This window comes from Anneissia japonica, unplaced genomic scaffold, assembly GCF_011630105.1.
Source record: "Anneissia japonica isolate Jap-2015-1 unplaced genomic scaffold, ASM1163010v1 scaffold287705_len1045735_cov187, whole genome shotgun sequence".
Lineage (NCBI taxonomy): Eukaryota > Metazoa > Echinodermata > Crinoidea > Comatulida > Comatulidae > Anneissia > Anneissia japonica.
Window position 1 is genome coordinate 460,463 of NW_022709509.1, and position 12,976 is coordinate 473,438.

The following is a 12,976-nucleotide window of genomic DNA, read 5'->3' on the forward strand; positions in this document are numbered from 1 at the left end:
GCTATCAATAATTTCTTTTTCCTTCATTAAAAAAAAATTTTTTTTTTTCACTTTCCAAAAATCCCCCCCCCCAAAAATCCGCCCCTTAGGTAGGCTTATATCCTAAACTACGATATGTAATATGTTTTCCGGTTTGGCATATTTATGTACAAGTATATGAACTGGAAATTTCAAAATAAAACTTGAATTAAAGGTTGAAAAAGTGCATTTGTAATAGTTAATTATCTGAAGCACAACCAAAATAAATCTGACAGATTTTATGGTTGCTTGGTTAATGAACTTTCATATTAAAATCATCACCTGCTCTGTATCTTTTTAATAAATTGTAATTTTAGTGTCTTTATCAAAATCCTCCTTGTGTCGGTAATGAATTCTTAACACTACAGCAATATTTTTGGTTAATTTGTTCTCCCCAAACCACAAATTATTTTTACAATGTAGGTTATAATTATTGTCTGGTCATGAATAGGCTGGAACATTAAAGAGTAGGTTGTGCGAGCGCATTTAAATTAGATGATAATTTGAAAAGTTTAATCACAGTTGCTCCATCTAATGCTCTCAAGTTATTTAAAAAAAACAAGCACTTTACTGTCTAGTTTTTAAACAATATGTTAGGATTGAAACTAGAATAAAAGGGACAGCTGATGGTTGTGGAATTGAAAGGTTGCTATGTCTGATAATAAACCACAGAACTCGCAGCAATCTGATTAAAGGGGTAATGACATCAAAGTGCAAGATGCATTGTAACAAGTACAATATAGTTTAAATTTTCCGTCTGTACTACAATACAGGTAAGTATAAATAGCTGAATTGGATGAATTTAAAATTTAAAAAGTACGGTATTTTAAAATTTTAAATGTTTTTTTTTCTCAGGTATAAGCCCACTCTAGGTAAAAACCCATGAGTATAATTTATAAACCACTGATCTCTATTATAATAGCTGGATTGATCATTGGATGGTTTTAGTAAAGCCACCGACACCATGTTGGGGAGCCCAATTTCACAAATACGTTATCCCAGCCAGCGTAGTGATTACCAACAACGCGACGTTGCTGGCGCTTTGATAAACTGCACAAACAGATGCGTTGAGTTTGTTAGAAGATGTTAAAAAATCATTTTGTTAAATTTATTATTAAAATTAAGTAATTGCAAGAATCAATATTTTAACCATAATTTATTGCAAATGCAAACAAAATCTTAGGCTCTTGCATATGGCATCGGTGGCTTTAGTTTTTTATCTATACAATGATTGCCGATGAAGGAATCCAGCTATTACTGTAGAAATCAGTGATAAAAACTCAAAAAATTACATTTTGAAAAACATTGAAAATGTTTCACCAGAGTTTTTGCCCACTTTCTAAGTTCTAAGAATTTTCGAACAAAAAGTCTACAGATTGTGTGCCCTGTGTTCTAGACCACTGTAAATTCTCTGAGGAAAAATGTGGCTGGACTTTTCCAGTCTTGCAAAGCTTGCATGCTTACTACTCATTCTTGCCTTGCATGCATATACTGTAGCCCATCCCATGATCAGCCATGTTGTGTTTTCAATAGAAGAGGGATGAGATTACACCTGAGGAACTTTGGATAACAATGTATTGATATTGTTTTAAACAATTGTATAATATACAGTAAAACTACATAATATCTTGTGTGAAAGAGATCTAAGGATGTTTGTATTTTCGATAAGCAAACATGTATGAATACTATCTCAACTAAGTAGGTGTTAATGCCACTTTAAAATGCACATCAGACTCAAGTTTTAATAACCTTTGGCGCTAAAAGCTGGGCACTTTCTGCGGCAGCCTAACAACTAGTTGTCTTATTAATGTTTGGCGGCATATCATCACCCAAACAACACATTCCCTACATTCTAACTGCAGAGCTTTCTTTTCTTTTCACACTGAATTTCTAAGGCTTTTAGATTTCATTTACCAGCTTAATTGCTTCAGAGATGGAGAGAAGCCATAAAATGTAAACCTACTTTAATTAACGAGAAGATTGGTGGTGATAATAAAAACAAATCCAATCAGAGAGAGGTTGTGACGCATTCCAAGTCAGAGGATAAAAGAGAGGAACAAATGCATTAAATTTAACATTCACAAAATTCACTCTGTCCAAAGTTATAGTACAGTATGTCCTGTCCAGGCTATCAAATTATATGACTAAATATGGTCATGATGATACCACATTATGACCATAAATAGGCAGATCATGACCATATAGGGGCATACAATAGTGTGGACTAAGCTTTAGATTTTTATCTGTCACTATCAGATTATGTCTGATCAGACTTGTTTGATAGTTTATGCTTACCTTATTTTTACATTTTATTAAGAAAAATATACATTATCACTTTGAAAAATGTACGCAATCGGACTTTTTAACGTTATTACTTGGTCGATGATGCAAAGTGCAAAGGTCATTGGTAATATCGACTATTCGTAAAACGGACGTTTGCTTGGTTTTTACCCATAATATTACAAATATTTTCCGAAAACCAGACTAATGAGACTACTTCGATGCTGTTATTAGCATTGTTGGAGTATGTTGTTGCCAGCCAGAAGATGATATGGTGGTACAATACAACAACGCTGGCTTAAATGCCTACGTACTGTAATCGTGTTCTTGTAAGTCCGATTGCGTACATTTTTCAATGTGATAATGTATATTTTTCTTAATAATAAAATCAGATTGGTTGTATTTATTTATTGACAATTCAATCTTTTCCATTTCTGCTATAATAGTCGCTATTAATTCAGTTTCAACGAACTACTACCAACGCCAGTTGTTAAAGTCAGACTCCGGAGGAAAAAAAAATTTTGATATGTTGTAGAACTGATTTTTCTAAGACAGAAAAAAGTTGTTTGACGAAAATCTGGGAAACGGTGAATGAGATACAGATTTTTTAATATTCAAAAACTGGGGGAAATAGGGGGCGTAACTGCCCATTTTTACACGTTATTCCCCCAGTTTTAAAATATTTAAAAATCTGTATCTCATTCACCGTTCCCCAGTTTTTCGTCAAACAACTTTTTTCTGTCTTAGAAAAATCAGTTCTACAACATATCAAAAAATTGTTATCCTCCGGAGCCTGACTTTAAAATGAGCGCATGTTTACGATGACGAAATAAAAAAGTGTGTTTAAGTCAGCAACTTATTTGACATCAGTCTGTGATCTATACCGTGGTGTTTGTACAAGTCATCTGTGGTTTATAGCCTGTCATAAACATCAACAATACTGTGCAGTTATTTGAGTAGTAGACATCTGCAGAAACTGGGAAAAATAGTCAATAACGGACTAACATAATATTGGCAGGTTTATTGTAAGACCTTTGGTCCAGACCAAAAGTGCATGCTGGGGAAAGGCCTGGATATTTTCGTACTCTTCTACAATCACTTTGCTTTGCTTCAATTTCATGATTTTGCCATATGAAAAGTACTCAAGATACTTAATTTTTGACTGGAAAAACAATATACAACAATGGGCACTGCAAATTAAGATTTCTATCAAACATTGTTTGAAGTTAGCATGGTTAAAAAATTAAGTGCTTAATGCTTGTGGTACACCAGTTCTGAAAAGAACTGTTGTTGTTGAAAATATCTCAACATTTTGATTGAGTTGCTTCAGTCGTCTTGAAGGAACTCAATCAAAATGTTGAGACATTCTTAACGACAGTTCTTTTCGTAACTATCTAAGTCATGTACCACAAGCCTTTTAGCACATTTTCTAAACTTTAAAGGAGAAATTTATTTATTCTTTCTTTATACTGACACTTTCAATACATACTACTGGTTTCCGAAGTGGTTCAGTTCTTAACTACAAAATTTTAAAAGCAGATATACATTGGTAACCAAAAAAGATGGATAACTTAGCTACAAAAAAAAAAAAGATTTAAAAGGAAAGAAAGAATTAGTAATACTCATTTGAAAATGTTAATGATGGTGAACCACTTTTTAGCTTCATATTCTATCAGTATTTAATGCAAGTGATAAGTTACAGCAGCACTGTAGTTATCAGTACTATGGTAGTTTAAACATTTTATGTAAATTCCATGTTTATAATATAATAAATATAGTAAAATATACTGTACATTGTCTATACCACCAGCTAATGTCAATTAAAAACATTTCATCATGTATAATACTGTATTACCATATGTATCATCAGCTATCACGATTTACCTGTTTGTTTTTGGTCTTGTGCAATTTGGGGTTTTACAAGTGCGAGTTTAAGCGGTTACAGCAGATTAACATAATGTTTGCACTTCTTGTTGACTGATTGTAAAGGAGTACTATAGTATTCATTCCACAGGCACTTTGCACGTCTTCCACTAACCACGTTCTTTGTAGTCATTTTGATGTTGTATTTTTAGTGATAGAATGAAAATGTAAATTGTAATGATTCTTTTAATTCATTCATTTTAATTCATTTGTTATCATTTATTGTCATTGTTATTTTATTAAGAAACACATGCAAATGATTACAGTAACTGCAGTGCAATACAGCACGCCAAAAAAAAATCTTACACTAAAGTATGTTTTTGGAGTAGAGTTGTAGGCCTATCTGTATAGCTTTAGTGCTTCAAAGAGATGCTTGCTTTCTAATCACAGGGTCGTACAGTAGGTTCAATTCCTATAATATCAAGACTTTTTCTGAAAACAACTCCACTCCCTAAGACTCATAAAAGAGAGTTGGTTTAAAGCATAGTCCATCCTGTAATTGCAGAGTTACTTGCTGTTGGATGGAAATTGTATATTTTTTTTACATTTTACACGTATTTGTAAAGCAAACTACCAGCTTATGGCTGCATGCTTGTCAAAATATATATAATAAATTCTCTATAATAATTTTACGACTTCCATATATCTTTTTTAACAGTAATAAATACCTCATCTTAATCAAAGAATGACCAAGTAAAACAAGATGGATTTGATTCCGATAATAGGCAAAGTAATTTGAATGCTAAGTCCTTCGCTGATTACAACTCAATTTACTTCATTTGCAGTAATTTGTCTATTAGTATTAAAATAGACCACTCAATGCACGCTCTTCATTGTCAATAAATAATGTATAAAGTAGCCGTACTACACGTAGGCCTACCAGTAGTAGTCCTGTACAAATAGCAATTATAAGATTACAGTACTCGCTGTCAAAAGTGTGTCTCCACATTTGCATTGTAAATTTGTTTTAAAGATGTTGAATGTGGTATAAAATCTTTAAAAAAAAAAAAAAAGTTCTTAAAAACATTATTTTTGTTATTTAAACGATCAAGCAAGTAATCAACTGCCAATAAGAAACAGGATGAAAAAAAAATCTGATATATATATATATATATAGACTTATAACTTATAATGAACATCAATAAATTGATTACCAGCTAATTTCGAGGTCTTTGCAAAGGTAGTATTTATGTATCTGGTTTGAGAAAAAAGGATTTTATAATTTTTAAATACATGGCTTTAATAAGTTCCTTGACACAAAGTTAGCAATTTTAGGATAGGAACATTTTTGGTATGAATTACACCAAGGAATAACGCACTAAATCCAAAGACTTGTTTCCTTGGGATTCTTCTTTTTGCCATATTGCACATAAACCAACAATTTAAACATCTCACCTAAAAGACAGTAACTATCATAACTCGTATTTTACAGCCCTCTAAAACACTAGGCAAGCAGTGGATGGAAGTGAACCTGGTACCAAAGGATCTCCATGGTTCAGCGCACACCACCAGTTTAGCCAACTGAGCTAAGCTCTCTCCTAATTACTGAATATTATTAATTGATCAAGTTTAATAGCTTAAAATGGACAGTATTTTCTTTAAAGGTGTTTTTACAAGAGAGAATACAACTAGTTTTCTATAGTTAATTATGACTAAACACGTCAGATGGATCTTAGAACCTATTTGTAGTCACGTTGAGGAACCAGTAGCATTGACAATACTCCATCAGCTGGATAAGAGTTGACAGAATGGAAATACCTGCAACAATTGACTTTTTGAATTGAATTTTTTGCAAGCTGGCCTTAATATGAATTATAAGACTGGACATTGGTCGATTCCAATGATGCAAGAAGATGCGGTCAATGCAGAAACCTCAGCCCTCTATTCTACAAGGCCAACTAACAGCCTTGGATGGGATAAACAAACAAATGAATAAATAAAGTTGTTGACAATGGGTAATAAATGGACACACACACATAAATGCCAAAACAAAGATTACAGAATAAGACTCCATCTCATTAAGAATCAGTTTTTTTGTTTTTAGGATTATCAAGAATGACAGGTATGGCGGTTTAAGGGATTTTATAATACCTCCACCGTTAAAGGACAGAATACAAATAAAATTAATGAACACGAATAAATTAGTTAATCCAGGGGTAGAATATGCAATGAGAATAACATTGTGCGACATAACTGTGAATTCAATGGTAATCCAGTTAATCAAACAGCCTTATTGTGTGTGGTATGACACTCATCGGTTAGGGTTTCACCATTTAACCTCTATTTAAAGCATAATGACTTGTAAGTTATAATGTTGCTCTTAAATGTACAACTTGTATTTCTATCCTCCAAGCTTCATGATGATGATAATAGATATTTAATGTTACTATTTATTTAATGATACTAAACCTTATAAAATGTGGTTGATATTAATATAAAGTGATCTTACAAGAATACTTGCAACATAAAGAAATATTTCAGATAGATTGATAATACCGTAGATATAACAGATTAATGCTAATAGATTAAATAAATTCAATAGAATTTAAATAAATTCAGTAAGTGTTAAAACACAACCTAAGAGTTCAGTGTTTTGTTTTCTGGATAAAGAAACTAGATCAACAAGGAAGGCATTATGGAGGCTTGTTTATGCTAATCACTGATTGGCTAAAGTTATTTTAATTGTCACACAAAAGATTCTTAAATTAAGGGCCCAAGATATGAGGTGCTTGGTTACATTAGATATCCATGGTGAAATTGCCCATACTTAATACAGGTTTACAGTCTTTGACTGTGACCTAATATAAACATAATCTAATGCTTAATTCATTCTACATTATTACATTTGTAAATCTACAATAACTGCCATTCCTATGTACATACAGTATATTTGGGTATATTCAGTCAGTATTACTTGACCACTTAGGTCATTATCAAAAACTAACCCCAGTAACTTTACCAAGTTTACAACAGGAAGAGTTTCATTTGAGATGTGGAGGCTGATGTTTGGAAGTGGTCGACGACCATGAAGTTAAACATACTAAATCAAAAGAATGCACTGTAATGTTTGAAACCACATTTCCATCTAAAAATATCTTTCTACAGGCACAGGAAACAATTTTTTTTATTATTACTAGGATATTTTTGTTGGAAGAGAAAAATCAAGCATTTTTTTCCATTTAAATTTCTCCTTAATAATAGACCCTTTCCTATCATTTAACATTATTTCTAACCTTCCAATTTAACTCCTCCTAATTCTGGAGTATTTATTAGGAGTTCGGCTATACTTGGCACCGGAACCACAATACACACACATTTGCATATACCTATGACAAACATACTGTAAAGGCACAAAAGGACACTCGTTGCTTAAGTATGAATGGTTATATTTTTGTACTAAAGACTTTCTGGGTATTTTCTGTTTTAGATGGGGGCTAAAAAGTTTTTTGATGAGGTCAATAATTTTTAAAATTTTTTTTTTGCTCTTACATACAGTATTTACTATTCTGACTTACAACAAAATCACAAAATATTATTCTAACACTACTAAAAATACATTGTCATCAACTCTGAATATAACCTAAATAGCAATTAATGTTGAACTTTTGTAAATGGTAATGCTTTGTCCAGTGAAACAAAAGACATTCACTGGTACGAAAATAGAACGTGCTTACTACTAATTATCACCACTACTAGTACTAAAAAGTTGATTGTTTATGCTTAGGGTGGTGAATCAGATTTAGCTAAGGTCATAGCCCCTAAGTGTCTCTACTTTCTATGTATTGCCTTAAGGGATTAAATAACATTATACTTCCGAATTGAAACACAAGTGAAGTTGAAGTAAGTTTAATATCATCCCTAAACTTATTCTGCACCAATGAACAGCAGAAACCCAGGACAGCTTGTCCCCACCGGTATAGACATATCCAATAAGTAAAGGGCGCACTCTATTGTTGCCGGCATTGCTGAGGGCCTCCTTGTGGTCCCCATGTTCATGTCAGGTCCATGGACTGTAGGATGGTGTGAAGTATTTAGAGTAGATTAAGATGAAAATGAAATACTTTACGTACTATAATTCCAATATTTACATTTTGTATAGTATCCCCAACACCCCCAATCCCCATACATATGCCAAGTTGGAGGTAACTAGTGGCTTGAGACTTAACAGGAAATAAAACCAATCAGCGTGGGTCAAGGGTCCGCCTAGGGCCCGAAAAATGTTGGGCTTAGATGCTTTCTGGTACACTCTGAAATAATCTCAAACAGAACTGATGTAATGTATAGCGCCATCAGTGTTAGTTTCCTACTTGGATAACATGCATGCATAACTCTATTGTTTATGTCTCTGATCGATCCATTTCGCAAAGCAATTGTAGGTAGAATAGATACGATAAACTTTTCTATGATTCTAGGCCTGATAAACTATAGAATTGTGAAGGTATTTTGATAAAAAGTTTTTTAATGAAATATTTAAAAGCTTGAGATTAGTGGAAAAGCTCGAGATTTTAGGTGAGTGGCTTGAGAGCCTGAGATTTCGTCGAAAAACATGAGGCTCACGCGGATGCGTCAGACTTGATAGGTATAGATCCCTTCCCCCCCCCTTCAAGTCCGAGTCCCCAGCTATGGCATCAGCAGAGAAAGATTAATCACTATGAATGGATCAATAAGGTGATATTTTTTTATACAGTAACTTGTTTCTCTCAAACTTTATTATAATGCTTTAATTGTATTATTTCAATTTGAGAAAGGATTATTAAGATTTCCAAACATGGGAGATTTCATGGCGGGGTCAATGGCGGGGTCAATACATTTTTTGTGGAGGCAAGTACGCTAGAACAGAAGTTGTCGAGTAACAGGTTTGTAATGCAAGGTAAGAAAGTCTCGCCTGATAACCAATAAATCATTCACTTTCACAGAAAGAAGAAAAGTTTTTCATTTCTTACTAATACCAGCTGCTTGATCAATTAGAACATGAGTCATTGTCTTACCATGGTCTTTCCCAATATGCTTCACAACACACAAGGATTACACCCTGATGCTACAGTACTATTATTTATTTAAATGATATGCATTGACTTCATTAAAGTAATTTCATGCTTGCAATGAGAATGTCCTCAGCTGGTTTATCAACACAAAGTTGGTTTGGGAAGAAACAGTTTGCATTTATTTCACATTTTTAAAGAGATTATGAACCACTTAACAAGTGAAAATATTGGTTGACTTTTAAGACAGGAAGGGAAAAATGATTTAACTATGAACCAAATCCAGTATAGTATGTATCAATCTAGGATAATAAGGTTTCATATTTGGTTTCAATACCACCTTACAAGAAAAAAACATGGAGCTTTGAATTCCCCTACTGTATTTGGAATCCAGTAAGGTATAAATTGTGAATTTAAAAAGGTTATATTTTGTTCTCAAAGCAGGCTATTAAATCACCTGCTTTACATACAGTGTCAAATTATTTGTTCTGATTTACAACTTTTATAAGTGTTTTTATAAGTACTGTAACATAAATTTCTTTTTTTTTTATTATTATTATTTCTGGATATTTCAAATAACTCTTTATAATTTATTTGTTATTTTATTATGTAAAATCACAAGTACAAATGGACATAGACTTGTACCATGTAGCTAAATGCTATCTATTTTTTTTTAATGTAATCTTTTGTAAACCAACAAACATACACATTGGTCTCTTGCTAATCTTATCTCTGTAATCAGCTATTAAAACAGTACTCCTTTTAAAGAGCTGTGCAATTATAGGAAAACCACAAGCAGATTAATTGTGTAACTCCAAATGCGTTGTTTTTACAAAAGACATAAAAGATAGTAAACTTCCATTATTCCATAATGGGACTTCCATATTAGGGGTCCTTCACAATTATCAACATTTGTAGTATACAAACTATACCTTTTTTCGGTACCCCTTCCTGCCCCTCTGAAAGTGTACTGTACATTAAAAAAACCATTCTCCATTTTTGTGTGATGTCAACTAATACTGTACTTTTGAGGGTTAGTGATTTGTTACTCGTTCTGGAACAAGATCATTGAATGTTCCAAAAGTCACAAAACAAAGTTTGTGTGACGTCTGGTTGAATCCAGTGCCGTAATTGTCACATGACTAGAGACACACTTAAGACAAAGAGCGAGCTGCCCTCTATTAAAGCTTTCAACGGTTTACACTCATTTTGCTACGAAAATCCTCAATATTATTGGTTACATACCAACCAATAAAGAAAGAAACAAAAGAAATAAAAAGAAAATTGTTAAGAAACAAATCAAATAACGAATTATATTTTTTAAGTTTTTTAGTTTAACAAAGATAAGTTAACTATGGTAGCTATATTTATAAATGCAGAAAGGTTAATGAGAAATAAACAAGTCAAAGTCCAACGCAAAACGAAATACAAATATCCAACTATACCATGCCGCACTTGTTCAGAATCTGATAAATGGGACGTATGATGATAATCTGCAACCCCTTTTTAAACAATTTACATGTTTATTCAGATGAAAAGCTCATGTGTGCATAGTCTCAGCCTTCATGGGTAAATGTTTAGTTGGTATAGATTATCAAGTACCTATCTATCTTCAAACTTGTCTAGACAATAAACATTCAGCGTTAAACTCAATAGCGTACAAAACATTAACAGTATCTCGTTAAACTCTCCTCAAACAAAATCTTTGCATACACAACATAATATTAGGCCAACTATTATCAACATAAGCAAACAGTTTGATGCAGGTACATCTGGGCCAAGTAGAAACTAAACTCACAATAAAGTCTCTTATTATAAATAGTAAAACTCCCTATAACTATCTTATTAGATTGTTCCCCCTCGCCCAAACAACATTCTGTTTAAATAATTATCATGCTTGGCAAAAAATGATACATAGTTGCTAACATTAGTATTAGAAGTAATATAATTTACAACTTATTGATTCCAATATCAAACATTTTAAGAGCTAGGGTGAAATACACACTTTAAAAGTCTCCTTTATATACTTTTCCAAGTGGGTTAGGGCATTAGGGAGATAATCTATCCTCCAGTAATCTAATCATGTTTTATGGGGCTTAAGCAGCCAAGCATTTCAAATTCCTAAATAGCAGACTACCCTATCTCTGCAACTAGGTCTTATTCTTTCTGTAAATACAAATCAAATTTGTTTCTCTTACCATTCTGTATCTGTATTCCAACAGCTTTTAAAATCCTTCTGAGTTATAAATAATGTTCTTTAGTACCTCACATGCATACAGTATGCAACAGTCTATCCTTTAGAATAATAACCAGGCAACTAGCAGAAGCATTCACTGTTTTCTCTGTGGCACTGTTCAGTGAATGACCGCAAATAGACTAGTCTATTTTTATCATAGGGGTGTTTTAATAGATAAGACAAGAAGATAAATCCAGGACTATTAATGGGCCTAATGCTAGTTGAGTAAAGCTTTGTTTAGCATTGAATAAATTGTAAGTAATATGAATTTGTTCTAAATTTTCAGGATTGATGTTAAATATTCCATTTAAAAATAATGGGATTATTTACATAATACAAACGAAAGCCAATTAAATGTGAGTCAATAATTTCCTCTATTGTAATTTTATAAAAAAGACTATTTACCATTAGCTACTACATTACTAGAACATATATGATTGCGTAACTTGAACACTAATGCGGACATTAAGTAATCAAACAAAATTAGAATTTTGGAACAATGTTAATATTCATTCCACAAGGTACCATTCAATTTGTTGACATTCATTTGTTCCAATAATAGCATGTTACAGTTTGGGAATATTTTATATTTCACTTAATTATTAGATATTTAATTAGAAGTATTGATTTCATTATTTATTATAGCTGACAAGGGACATTGCTAAATTTAATCAACGAATGTGTATCGTAAAATGGAAATTATTACAATATAGTATAAGATTAGGAACAGATGAGACAGATACCAGACTTCCTTACAATAGAAAGTGCATGTGCATATGCAGTGCACGCATACTTAAGTGCATGAGTATTGTATAATACTGTATGTGCACCGCAACTGAGTACATGTGTGCATTGCCCCGGTTAACTGAATGTGTATTGCACAGCGCAAGTGTATGCATTGCGTGTGTGCATTGCACGCATGCATATTACATGCATACACTGCTCTTGTTAAATTAATGTGCATATTGTTTGTTGAAAGTGCATATGTATTACACATGCATTGCACTTGTTGAGTGTATATGTATTGTATGTGTACATTCCACTTGTTAAGTGCATGTGTATTGTATGTGTACATTCCACTTGTAAAGTGCATGTGTATTGTATGTGTATATTCCACTTGTAAAGTGCATGTGTATTATATGTGTACATTCCACTTGTAAAGTGCATGTGTATTGTATATGTACATTGCACTTGTCAAGTACACGTCATGTTTGTATTGTACAATGTGTGCACCTGTTTAGTACAGACACGTGCATTGCACTTTTGAGAATACATATATAATATGTATAATAACTTTTAGCAATTGTTTTTTAAATTTAAGCAATTTCTGTTGTGCAACTTGTACATATTTTAATTATATTTCTATAATTTTCTACTAATATGAGTGTATTAAAGGATCCAGATCTCAGTCATAGCTGTATTTATACCGTTGTGATAATAAAGTTTTATCGAATGGTATCGTATCGTATTGTATACCATATTTCACACATGCCTTGTACTTGCCAACTACATGTGTATGCACTTATAATGTACATGC

General features: G+C 32.5%; 1 protein-coding gene across 4 annotated transcripts in view; it reads right to left on the reverse strand.

The window, feature by feature from the left end:
* Positions 1-11,531, reverse strand: part of LOC117106730 (kinesin-like protein KIF26B) — a 110,722-nt gene extending 99,191 nt beyond the window's left edge. For all 4 annotated transcript variants that reach the window (XR_004445124.1, XM_033248145.1, XM_033248146.1 and 1 more), the window contains exon 1: positions 11,402-11,531. Coding sequence is in view for 3 of the 4 variants with exons in the window: in XM_033248145.1 (XP_033104036.1) it covers positions 11,402-11,404 (3 nt within the window). In the remaining variant the exon portion in view is untranslated. The remainder of the gene's footprint in view (positions 1-11,401) is intronic.
* Positions 11,532-12,976: the final 1,445 nt, after the last annotated feature.